The sequence below is a fragment of the Myotis daubentonii genome, chromosome 4, assembly GCF_963259705.1.
Source record: "Myotis daubentonii chromosome 4, mMyoDau2.1, whole genome shotgun sequence".
In the NCBI taxonomy this organism is placed as follows: domain Eukaryota; kingdom Metazoa; phylum Chordata; class Mammalia; order Chiroptera; family Vespertilionidae; genus Myotis; species Myotis daubentonii.
Window position 1 is genome coordinate 24,669,003 of NC_081843.1, and position 12,992 is coordinate 24,681,994.

Genomic DNA, 12,992 nt, shown 5'->3' on the forward strand with positions numbered 1-12,992 from the left:
TGGCCGAGGCATCAGGCCTGGGTGGGGGGCAGAGCTGGGGATTGGGAGGATATGATGGTCCCCTTGCCCAGGCCTGAAGCCTGGGTCAGAGGCGTCAGGCTTGGGCGGGGGGTGGAGCAAGCGATCAGAGGGAGATGGGGGTCCCCTGCCCAGGCATGATTCCTGGGCCAGAGGCCTCAGGCCTGGGCGGGAGCCAGAGCCAGTGATCAGGGGGAGATGGGGGTCCCCTGTCCAAGCCTGACACCTCTGGCGGAGGCGTCAGGCCTAGGCAAGGGGCCGATCCTGCGATTGGAGGGTGATGCGGGTCAACGCCTGAGGGCTCCCAGTATGTGAGAGGGGGCAGGCTGGGCTGAGGGACACTCCCCCCCCCCCCCCCCACACACACACCCAGTGCACGAATTTCGTGCACCGGGCCCCTAGTCTATATATATAAAAGCCTAAGCAACCATCCAACCAGTAGCTATGACGTGCAATGACCACCAGGGAGTAGACACTCTGACTGGTAGCTATGATGCACACTGACCACCAGGGGCCGATGCTCAACTCAGGAGCTGCCAAGCTGTGGTGATGCATCCGGAACCAGAGAGGAGGGAGCCTAATTCCGGGGTGCATCAACCGAGAACCTCCCTCTCACGATCCAGGACCCCTCGGGGGATGTTGGAGAGCCAGTTTCGGCCTGATTTCTGCAAGCCAGGCTAAGAGACCCCACCGGTGCACGAATCTGTGCACTGGACCTCTACTACTGATATAAAGAAATACCATTAACCAGATAAAGAAAATTCTTATAGTAGGTGTGCCACTAATAATTATAGAAGGAATGATAGAATTTTCAAAATCACCATTTGGCAATCATCATAACCATAAATAATTCAGCCCCATAAAATAATTATGAAGAGGAAAAGCTTTACAATGAAGAAACCTGGCTGATACCATCTTAATCAAAATAAACATTATCAGTTGTGAGACAAATTGAATTTGTGTACCACGTGATAGGATACCAAGAATACATCTTTACTTCTGTCTTATTCCTGCCAAATATATTTCTGCCATAACTTGAATCTAATCATGAAGACACATCAGACAAACTCAGATTGAGGGTGATTTAACAAAATAATGTGCCTGTAATCTTCAAAATTCAAGGAAAGAAAAGTGAAGAAAGATGGAAGGGAAAAAAAAACAAAAGAGGCTTGATAATTCAGTGCCCTGGATAATCCTAGTTTGGATCCTTTTGCTATAAAGGATGTTGTTGAGACAACTGGTGAAACTTGAATGGAATCTGTGGATTAGATGGTAGTGATATGTCAATGTTAATTTCCTGATATTGATGGTTATATTATGGTTATATATTGTAATATCCTTGTTCGTAGGAATTAATTAGATCACTGAATGTAGAGGGGTATCATGTCAGAGCCCACTCACAGATGGCTTAGTAAAAAATGCTCTGTGAACCTGAAATTATTTCAAATTTTTAAAAATAGGGAAATAAATGTTCTGTCAGGCATATTCACCACTAAAGAAATTATTTCCTTTCAAAACCATAAAGAAAAGACTTTTTATATAAACCTACAGCAGGACAGTGTGTTTTCTTACTGAGATTTTTACATTTATCAGATACAAAAATAATAAACTTGCAAAGAATTCTTGAAAGAGAAGTTTTGGTTTTGTTTGTTTTTTAACACACAATTCACACACAAAACACAAAGCTAGTAAAGAATTGGAAAACAACTGATATATCTGTGTAGGTACTCAGGTTTCTAAACTTGGGGCCTAAAATCAGCTGAGCAGGATGTAAAAAGCAACATCCTGAAAAAGAGAATGTTGGGGATTATTGTTCCTGGTTCTTTTTGCAAGGTAATTAAGAATGTAGGCCCTGGAGCCAAGCTTTCTGTGTGGAACTCCGCCACTAATTATAAGATACAATCTAGATTTTTCTAGGCCTCAGTTTTCTCATCTGTGAATCAGGATAATAATGTTGAATTCACAGGTAAACAGAATAAATGAGATAATACATTCAAAGCACTTAGACTGTGGCACATTGTAACTACTAAATACAGCTGGCAGCTGCTTTATTATTTCAGGAAAAGTTAAAACGCTTTCATAAACGCCTTCTTTTATATTGGCTTCCTTCTTCCTCACCAGGTGGAGAATTACTAGGAAGCCATCAAAGTTATGTTCTCTGCCGTTAAACCTGTCCCAAGATCAAACTAAAACCTGGAATTGGAGTGTATTCTAGAAGACAGCAGGCATTGCAGTGCAACAGGAAAAAAAAATTGGGCTTTGGAAAACCCAGATTTTGGTTAAATTTCAGACCTGCCACATTCCAGCTTTTTAACTTTGGTCTTGGTCTGTAAAATGTCTATAATGTACAAATAATCACAGAGACTGATGGGGGTCAAATGAGATCAACTTTGCAAAACTTCTAATAAAAGACCACCCTAAAAAATGTCTTCAAAAAAGTATGGCTATTATTTTTTTATTATTATTTTATTTATTTACTGCTTTAAAGGTGCAGGAGCAGTTAATTTAGAAGAATAAAGGTCTTAGGAGCAGAAATAGGAGCAGAGCATCTGAGGGCATTTTTTAGAATCGTGATAGGCTTGCTGTGGCTGTTTGTTCCTGCAGAGGTTTAGACTACCAACGCTGGGCTTAAATTGCTTCAGAAGGAATTTCACTTGACAAGAAACATGTCATGTGCTGTGTAATCCCATTCTCAAGAGACGCTGGAGCAGGGTAGATAACTATCTTTCTAGAACAGCATGGGTGTCGTGCACACCAGCCTTGGAACCAGGGACAAAGGATAGACTTCATTTAGTTCCTGTCTGTGTTTAAATGGTAAAGAGAATATTGACTTTTCTGGCTCTAAAAATGTAAACCTTTCTTTATCCAACAGAAGGATCATGTTAGAGTGTTTTCTTTTAAAGAGAAAATGTGCCTCCTTTAGAGAACATTTAGTTGTCCATCTAAAATTAGCGACTCTTGGTCATTGATGTAGGACTACAAAGGTAGTTTTCCTGTTGCACTTTCTTCTGCTTTAATTCATTCACTCAGTCATGCAACAAGTACTTATTGAGAACTGTTATTCCTGGCATTCTGCTAGATGTCGGTTATGGACTTTATGGGAGCTCTTTGTAAAGGAGTATACTTTGAGTCACTAAAAAAATAATATTCTTTTGGCTACAGTTATAGATATATTTTGGGGTGTATGAAAACAGCCTTAACACTCCACCTTTGCCCGGAATTGCCGTCCCTAGATTTCCTTCAAGCAGCATCCCTTGTGTGTAGTGGACAGCAGTCTGTGATCTGCAGAAATGCCCATTGTTGATAGCTCATAAGAAATTTACTTGCGCTGATCTCTGGACGAATCTGTTAAGAAGTAGAAGCTCTCAGTGCCTCTGCTTTTAATACAGGGGAAGAGATTTTTCCTCAGAACAATCATGGCGATGTTAACACTCTTGGCCGACTAGCGGCGCAGAGGAAAAGTGCTGCTCAGGTCTGAACTGGCGAGGCAGAACGCTGCAGTGACAGGACACGTCCCTATTACAAAGAGCACTGCTTTGCCCGGGAGAGCCGGACGCAGCAAAAAGCACCGCACAAAAGAACTTTGGTAGTGCAGTGCCTGCGTTTTTATCCAGATAGGCTAGTAGCATGTTTATTCAGCGTTGTGCCTCTGCGGAGATAAGACCCGCTTCCTTCAGATGCCCTGGGCTGCTGTTTGTTTAGCTGCAGAACTTAATGAGTAATGAATGTGCTTGTCTGGCTGATAGAAAGTATTTCCAAGGGTTGCGGCTGTGTTTATAGAGAGCCAGAGAGAGACCACAGGCAGCAATTTGTCGTCTTAGGTATCAGCAAAGTCTTCTCTTTTAACAACTAGAGGATTTATTTTTAACTGCTTGACTCAGTGTTTGTCAGATGATTCGGACCATCAAACTGCAGATTGAAGTGCCCAGAGCAGGGGAAGCTGGAATGGTAAAGGAAAGGGGCTGGCTGGGAAAAGGGGTGGGATTTCAGCATCACCGTGCCTCCGCAACTCTGCCTCCCAATGTGGGAGAGAGTTTAGGGCTTCCAGCAGCATGAGTGTCTGTGCAGGTCAGGCTGGGAACCAAGGCTGAGTGATGGCTGCCTTCAGCTGGGTAAAGACATAATTGCCCACTGGTGATTGGGATCTTGTGAGGAGGCGCCCGGCACCCAGGGACCAGAGTATTTTGAGCACCGGTCTCTGCTGATCGGCAAATTGAGCTCTTCGCCTGCTTGATGCTGCCTGTCTCCAGAAGCCTCTCACCATGATCGATAGCTCCAAGAAGCAGCAACAGGGGTTCCCAGAGATTTTAACTGCTGGCGATTTCGAGCCATTAAAAGAAAAGGAATGCCTTGAGGGGAGCAACCAGAAAAGTCTCAAGGAAGGTCAGTGTTTCTGTGGACTGGGCCAAAACTGCCAAATCCCTTTCCCCTCAGCCAGCCTGAGTGTGTCTGTCTGATCACCATGCGTGTCTCTCTCTGTTCCCTGCTGTACCTTACACAGTCTAAGTTGTTTGAAATGAAAGCTTAATGCTGTTCTTGGTAGCACTCTCTAAAGATTCATTAACTGATAGAACTCTAGGGATTTTGCAATAATGTAGTAAGGGGACTTAGGAAGCCAGTCCTCATTTCACGAAAATCCTTCCAGGTTCATTTTGTATGTTTTCTCATGTTCTCCAAATTTTTTTGTCCCCCCCTCCCTCCTTAAGAGAGGCCATTTCCTTTTCAATATTATTCAGAACACTGCTTCTTTTATGTTTACAAATACATAATTCCAGGAAACTCAATTTTTTTCTAATTAGCATGTTTATGGTTTTTAGTGTTTAAAGCGAGGAAGGTAGCTAGCTCTTAATTATATCTTTAAATCATTGGTTTAATTGGTTATAATGCATACTGCATTGTTTTGTTTTTAAACACACATTGCAGTTTTGTGGTTTTGTAACAAAGCAGAATAAGCTTAAGAATACTGTCAATTATTGGTAGTGACCACTGTATTAGTTTAAGAAAATGGCCAAAGGTATGGGCATTGCTGACCTGTGTCCTGGCCTACTGTGACAAGACCAGTGCATGGCATGCTTTACCGTAGCAGCTGGAGGTCAAGGGCTGTGGAATAAAAAATTCAGCATCTATAGAGAATAAGTTTTTCCTAAATTTGCAGATCATAATACTTGTTTAACCTGAAATTTGATTTTCTAATGTGCTTTGGAAGGAAAAACCCCACAATAACCTCGTTTTCATTTTATCTGCTTTCAGCTCCTGCCATGAGCCACCCCCTCACCTTTCCACTCGCACTTACTCATCTTATACAGACCCAGAGAGTAAATGTAGAGTTATCTGCCTAAGTAGCCGCTTGAGCTTCTTCCAAAAGGATATTCCTCCATTTTTTAAAATTTAAATTCTTTATTGTTTAAAGTATTGCATATGTCTCCTTTTCCCCCCCTTGACCTCTCCCCCGTATTCCTCCATTTTTGCTCATTTAGAATATGAGCATGATAGATTGTTGAGATTTAAAAGATAATAATGAGAAACAATAGTTGAACTTGCTAGAGTTGAACTACTTTGGGGTATAGGTAGGAAAACATCTAGATCGAAGCAAATGACACACAATGAGGTATAAATAGCTGTTGCCAAGAACCAAACAATGGGTTGCCTCTGCTTGTGCACAGCAGGCCTTACTGTAAGTCATTATAGAAGCAATACCGGTGGAGTTTTTAGGAGACATTCTGGAGACTCACTAAGGGAAACGTCAAATTTTTTAATCGTTCACTTAAAAAAAAAGTTAAGAATGCTCTATTTAAAACAATTTTTGTGCTACTTGAAAAACTGAGAAAGGAGAGGAAAATGGAATAGGAAAAATAAAAAGATGTCGCAACAGCAGAATATGGTAAAGGAGCATAGAAAGCAAGGATTAAAAATACAGGGGAATTATCAACAGGAACAGCAAAGTAGATTTGAGATATTACATAATGTATGGATTGTTTCCCTAACAGTTGTGACCATGTGTGATAGCATGATGTCAAAAGAGCAAGAGCATGGACTCTCAAGTGAGATACATACTTGGGGTCAAACCCCAGGCATACCATTTTCTCGCTCTGTGACCCTGGACAAGTTTTGTGCAATGAGGAGAAACAATATTTACTTCATAATGTTTTTATAAGATGCCTGGTTTAATGCCAGCTTATCATCCCTCTTCTTACATTTTTTTAACCCTTCGTTATTTTTCCCTTCTATTTAAAATTAAATTTTTGAGAGCCTATATACATTGACAAAATATAGAAGTATTCTGTATTTTACTGTCATGTAAATTCATGGATATAAAGAGGTAAGGGGAGAGAACTTCCGTATTTTAAAACACTCCACAGAAAGATTGGATGATAAAATTCACCTGTCTCACCACAGTTGCACTGAACTGGGTTTTGCTTTATATTTCAGCAGGCTGTATTTCTGCTCATTTTCTGGTACAGATAGTGCTGAGGGCAGAAAAGCAGAGAGAGATGCTCAGGGTGATTTGTTACTGGAGTATGGAAATACTTCGGTTCCCATGCAAGATTGAACTGGTGGAATTTAGTGTGTCGCAGTTACTACCTACGGATGAACACCAATGGTCAGCTTATCAGACTCCTAGAATAAAACAAGAAACAAGCCACTGCAGAGCTTCATCTGTTTTTAAGCATGGAGTCAGACGTCACTTGTATTAATCCATACAAATTGGCTACAGTTGTTCAAACACTAAAACGCCCTAGTCCCGTGGTCGGCAAACCACGGCTCGCAAGCCACATGCGGCTCTTTAGCCCTTTCAGTGTGGCTCTTCCACAAAATACCACGTGCAGGCGCATGTACAGTGTGATTGAAACTTCGTGGCCCATGCGCAGAAGTCGGTTTTCTGCCTGGGCAAGTCTATTTTGAAGAAGTACTGTTAATATTTGGCTCTGTTGACTAATGAGTTTGCCGACCACTGCCCTAGTCTAATTAGATCCTATGCTGTTTTGTCAAAAGAGACAAATATGTGACTACCAGTAATGTCTAATGGTTCATGCCTCATCTGTTAAGGGGACACACAAAATACTATATTTTACATCAAGAGTGTTTGGTTTTCCATTCGTTTTTGGCAAAGTTGGTTTTTGGTTTTGTTTTTATGAAAGAACAACCTTTGGGATTATTTTTAATGTCTGCATCGTAAGTTTCTAGGTAATGAAGAAAGGATAAATTTGGGTCCATTTAGTTCTAATCAGAGACACAGCTTGGTCTCATTGGTGTTTCTGACATGTGTCTACTGTAGGGATTAGAGGCCCACTCTGCTTCTCAAGTTGTTGGTCTACTTCTTGTTTATATTGGGATATTTTGGAATTCTTATTATTGCTGAGAGTACTAGTTAGCTGAAATAATTATGGGGGTGGGGGGAGAACAGACTTTGTCAGCAGCAATCATATGTTTTAAGAGTTTGTGTGACACCTTAACTGAAAATTTAGTAATGTCTATTGAAAATGTTTGTGTGTACTGCCAATGAGTAGTTGTCATCACATGCCAGAGAATTGTTTGGATAATAAAGCATATCACCTCATACTTTTGCTAATGCTTGTATAAGCTTTTTTATAACTATATCAACCCATGTGTGTAGTTGGAGAATTTAATTGTTTTTTGCTTTAGCAATAAATGTCATGAATTCTAATCAAATTCAAAAAGGAAATTTTCCCTAGGAAAATTTAGAATTTCTTAACTTTTGTCAGGGCAGCATTAGGGATTCTTAACTTTTGCCTTATCAACAGAAGGGTTAGAACATTTTCAAATAATGTTCACCATGGATGAGATTTAAATTTAATTTCTAATTCTACAGCTAAAGAAGGATATTACAAATCATTGACTTGACAACTTGAGAATCAATAATTATGACTTTTGAGGGAAATCAAATAAATTGAGATGATTTAATTCAAATAAGTGGTTTAATATAACTCATTAAGATATTGAATTATAATACCAATGCTACCAGCTAGTTATATCCCATATTTATCAAGACAAAATGGTAGCAAATAGAAGAATTAGCATTCAATAGAAGAATTAGCATTTAATGGTAAAAATGAAATACCACAGAAAGAGAACTGGGTTGTGAATTAATTACCTGGACTAAAGTAACTTGCATTCAGTGTTTTTTAACCAATCAAAGTGATTTCTTGCTCAAAACATAGTCCAAGGTGGATTGGACAGCTTAGTCAACTGTCCTCCAGTAAGTGACTTGGGGAACTGGGCCTCTTTCATTGTGTGGCTCAGTCATGGAGGTGGAGGGAGGAGTTACAGATTTGGAGGACCACATTCCTAATCTGGCACAGGCTAATAACAGTTAATAACAGTTGAGATAATATCTGTAAAAGTTTGTGGTACAGTGTGTAGTAGACAGTGTAGTAGATTAATGTGGTATACTGGGACATGGCTATAGTAGATCTATTTATGGAAAAATGCACCTTTGTCTGACATTATTATGAGTAATCCCACCTGAGGAAATAGATTAAATAAGTACTTATATTGAATCACCAAAACTTTTTTAAGTGATGGAAATCATCTCAGACATACTCTACCTGTGCTGTCCTTTAGCCACATGTGGTTATTTAAATTTAAAATAATTAAAATGAAATAGAATTTTCAAAAACTTAGCTCCTTAATTACTAGTACATGAGCCACATTTCAACTACTCAGTAGCCATATGTGGTTAGTGGCTACTATGTTGAACAGTGCAGACTGTAAAACATTTCCATCACTGTGGAAACACTGTTGGACAGCACTGCTCCCCCCTCCATGCCTTTGCTCACAACATTCTTCTCACCCCAGTTTGCAGGTCCAAAGTGTCTTTAAACCTAATCCTCATGCCATTTCCTAAAGAAAGTCACTTGATCCTGTCAGTTAAAAAATAATTTCTTCTCTCTTGTATATTCCTGTTAGCTTGATCTGCATCTCTTTCCTTAAAGATTTCACCTTTTGCCACTATGATATATATCTGTACTATCTTCATTATTAGACCATAGTATCTCTTGGAGATAGAATCATTGTTTGGATCATTTACTACCTCACCCCCTTGTCCTGCATCTCATTGACACATTATTATTATGCAGCAATTATTTAAAGAGTATTTATATACAGCCCTGCCTCTTAAACAATGTAATTTGAACTATTACCTTCAGATATAATTTATAATTCAATTATAAGATCATGGCTAGCCCAAAATATAATGTATTGGTGTCTTGAGGCATTGTGTACAAAATATTTGCCCATGCATAGAATGATCCCTAAATCATTACTAGATTACTAGAACTATTATTTATTGTTTGATTTTTGTCATCTGCCACTTCTAGCTGCTCTCCCTTTTCTGATTTGCTATTTCTAATCTTCTTTAAATTAAGCAGCAAATTAACAAAATGTAATAGTGGAATCCTGATTCTGTTGTTTATTCAACTGCTATGTATTGAACCATAGCAGAGAAACAATCAAATAGGCAGTTGAAATAAGGCACATTACACATGAATTTTACAACATCTATTTTGATTTCTCTGGGAATTTCTTCTTTCTTTGTTTTCTGCCAGTGTTCTACACAATTGAAAGTGTCATACAAGCGAGGTATCACTAAATTAATGTGTGTTTTTTTAAGTAAATTTGAAAAGTAAATTATGGTATTTAAAATGAACTAGAGGCCCGGTGCACAGATTCAAGCACTGGTCGGGTGTGTGGTCTGCAGGGATCAGCCTGCTGTGGGAGTACCGCTTATCCCGGTCAGCCAAGTGGCACTCCCACTGTGGGAGTGCACTGACCACCAGGGGGCAGCTCCTGCATCAAGTGTCTGCGACCTGGTGGTCAGTGCGTGTCATAGCAACTGGTCGACCAGCTGTTCTGGTCGTTCCGCTGTTTGGTCACTGGGCTTTTATATATATATATATATATAGAGATTCCTCTCCCCAGAATGTGATTCAGCATTTCTTTAAAAAACCAGTACATGCTACTTTTGAGATGAAATTATATAATTTAGTTTTTTATTAGAAATAATTTCATTTGAGTGCTTCCACATAGCATCATGCCAGAAGTTGTAAACCTCTTTTAGCCACAACATTCAGGGAGCTCACAGCCTAAAAATCAAGAAACTAAATGGTAATATAGGAGTAAAAATATGCACACACATAAAGGAGGTACAAAAGAGAACCATGTCTGCTTTGGTCCAAATGCGATTACCAACTGTGAGGGCCAGCCTGTCTCTTGTGTTTGAGAACTGTAGTCATCTACACTCTTGATGTCACCAGTGGGCAGGCCCCTTACTACTTCCATGAAACATATTCCTCCAGGGTTTCCTATCTCAACTAATGGCACCTCTGTCTACCCATTGGCTCACACCAGAAACCTGAGTGAGAGTGACCTCCTCCTCCTCACCAAATCCTATTTCTAAATCTGTCAGTTCTACCTCAAAAACTATTTATCCACAACACTGTTCAACCACAGGTACCATCCTTCTTCAGATAGTCTTTTTTGTTTGCTTGTTTAGTTTTAAAAATATAATTGACAGCATATAATAAACTTAAGGCATGCAGCATAATGATTTGACTTACATATATCATGAAATTAGTACCATGATAAGTTTAGTTAGTATTCATCCTCTCATGTAGATATTAAATAAAAGGAAAGAGTCTTTATAGAAATCTTTACTCAAGTAGAGATAGACCTGCAGCTGATTCCTCCCCACCCACTCACCCTCTTTACTGAGGCCCTGCCTCTGTCTCAGAAGCATGTGGTACTCCTCTCTCCCTCTGTTATTCTCTCCCAGAAGGCCTCTCCCCGCCCATCCCACCCCCAACCCCCCACCCCATTAGCCTGAACTGCAACTCACCCTTCCACCTGCGTCATCATGCATGGTTGCTATGATATTAGGATAGCACACAAGTTATGACAGTTTTGGGTTCTCTTTATGTTTTGGTGGACAGACTGGCGTGCGTGCACACACGTGTGTGTGTGTGTGTGTGTGTGTGTGTGTGTATCCATGCAGGTATATATATATATATATGAATGACTATATGTAGACATGCATGTGCGCATGTGTGTGTGTCCCACTCCTAAATCTACAAAATGGGAAGAAGGACCAGGATACTGGGCCAGGATGAAGTGACCTAAAGAGAATAGCATGTACTTTCTATAATGGGAAAAATTGGAGGTAAAGAACATTCTGTTATTTTCCTGTTTCATTGTTAATTGTCCTTTTGTTCAAGGAGCCTCCCTTAGGAATTTACATCAAGACATTTCAGAATCTTTTATACAACACACATTTTCCCATTTCAGAGGAATTAGGAAGGAATTCAGGGAGCTCACAGCCAAAACTTATCATGGTAATAATTTCAGAGGAATTAACTTATAAGCGCCTCTACCTAGAGCCGTACACTGAAATGGTAATATAGTGGTAGAATGTAGAATTTCTGATTGCCCCCAAATAAGAAACATAAACATCTCCTTTTAGAACCATATAGGGTAAGAAATTAGAAGTTCAGGTACAGAACCAGCATGTTACTACAAATTAAATATTGTCAGATAAAATAAATCAAATATTGTTTTAACCTCTGTACATTGCTGGTGATCAGACACTTAAGTGGATGATTTTGCTTTTGAAGTGTTTGTGTTGTTATACTTCAATTTATCCCACTGTGTACTTTATTTTCACTACTTTTTAACCAAATGAGATTTTTTAAAGTGCATACATGTACATGTATAATACCTTTCTACATGTTGCCACAGGCTAATGTTATCCCTGCCATTCTGTACCAGGCCCCTGGCTTGGCATCACGTTGTCATACCACGAGAAGCATACTTAAATTCATTCCAGTGTTTGACAAAAAGGAGAAGGGAATTTGTGTGAAGGTATGATCAGTTTAAAGAAACATGCCCCATTTTTAGCAGTCTGTTTCCATGGTAACAGAAGCAGCAGCCAACCGGAGTTATCAAAGTGCCTGTAAATTTCCAAGGCACAGTGTTGAAAACATTGTCTTCCTGACCTCATGCTGCAGATTAATGCAGGAAACCTACAGTGTGTTAGCCTAGACTGTCCGCGTTTACTTTTTACTTCATTTTTGCTCTTCAATTCCTAATAGAGGGTAAAAGCTACGTCCTTACCAGCAAGGGTCGGTCAGTGGTTTAGAATTCTTCAGTTTGTACCCCTGCCTCTTCCCCCACAGGACAAACCACCATTTTATTTTTGGCCTCTTGCTTTCCATTTTCTAAAATTACTTCAAGAACCTTATTTTTTTAATTGGCAAATTAGACCCCTGAAAATACAGCCAGTCTGTAATCTTTGGCTGCCACTTTTTATCTTCTATGAGAGTACTTAGTGTTTTCTCTTCTTTAATGCAGCATGAATTTCACATTAATTGTAAGTAGAGATGAAAAGAAATTAGTATCTACCAGTTTTTCGTGGTGCCCTTTACTCCTTCCCTTGCCCTGTTTAGCCTTCTTGTACCCTTCAGAACAATGTAATTAAATTGTGTCTTCTGTCCTACCACCAACATCAATTCAAAAATACCCCAAGCCTCAAATTCATATAACAAAGCAAAACAGCATTGGTTCTGCCCCATGATAATCACTTGCCCATAGAAAATCCTCTTGGTGATTTATTCTTAAATTTGGCATAGTATTCTCTTTCCTTAGAAAATAGTAACTTAATTATATACCAAGTATACCATGCAAATTGAGTAAAACATGTTTATTAAAACTTCTATATGGTGAGCATTGTAGAAAGTGCTACAATATAGGAAGAGGGCTAGAAGGGGAAATAGAGGCCAGAAAAAAACAACAAAACCTAGAATTCAGTATGACCAGGAATATATAATATAGTTGTTATTGTAGTGATCAAATCATTAAAAGATAAAGACACCATTTGTGGTTAATGGAATTATGGTGGTGAGAGGGAGGGTGGGTGAGAAATAAGAAAATCTAATTACTGTGTAATTAGTTTCTTAAAGTCT

General features: G+C 39.4%; 1 protein-coding gene across 8 annotated transcripts in view; it reads left to right on the forward strand.

Annotated features, from left to right (window-relative positions):
- The window catches only part of MRTFB (myocardin related transcription factor B), a 198,197-nt gene that overhangs the window by 113,812 nt on the left and 71,393 nt on the right, over positions 1 to 12,992 (forward strand). The window contains exon 1 of one of the 8 annotated variants that reach the window (XM_059693215.1): positions 4,029 to 4,401. The exons of the other annotated variants lie outside the window; for them this stretch is intronic. Coding sequence (XP_059549198.1) covers positions 4,281 to 4,401 — 121 coding nt within the window. The 5' untranslated portion in view covers positions 4,029 to 4,280. Of the gene's footprint in view, positions 1 to 4,028; positions 4,402 to 12,992 lie in introns of those variants that run through there. 8 annotated transcript variants of the gene reach the window in all.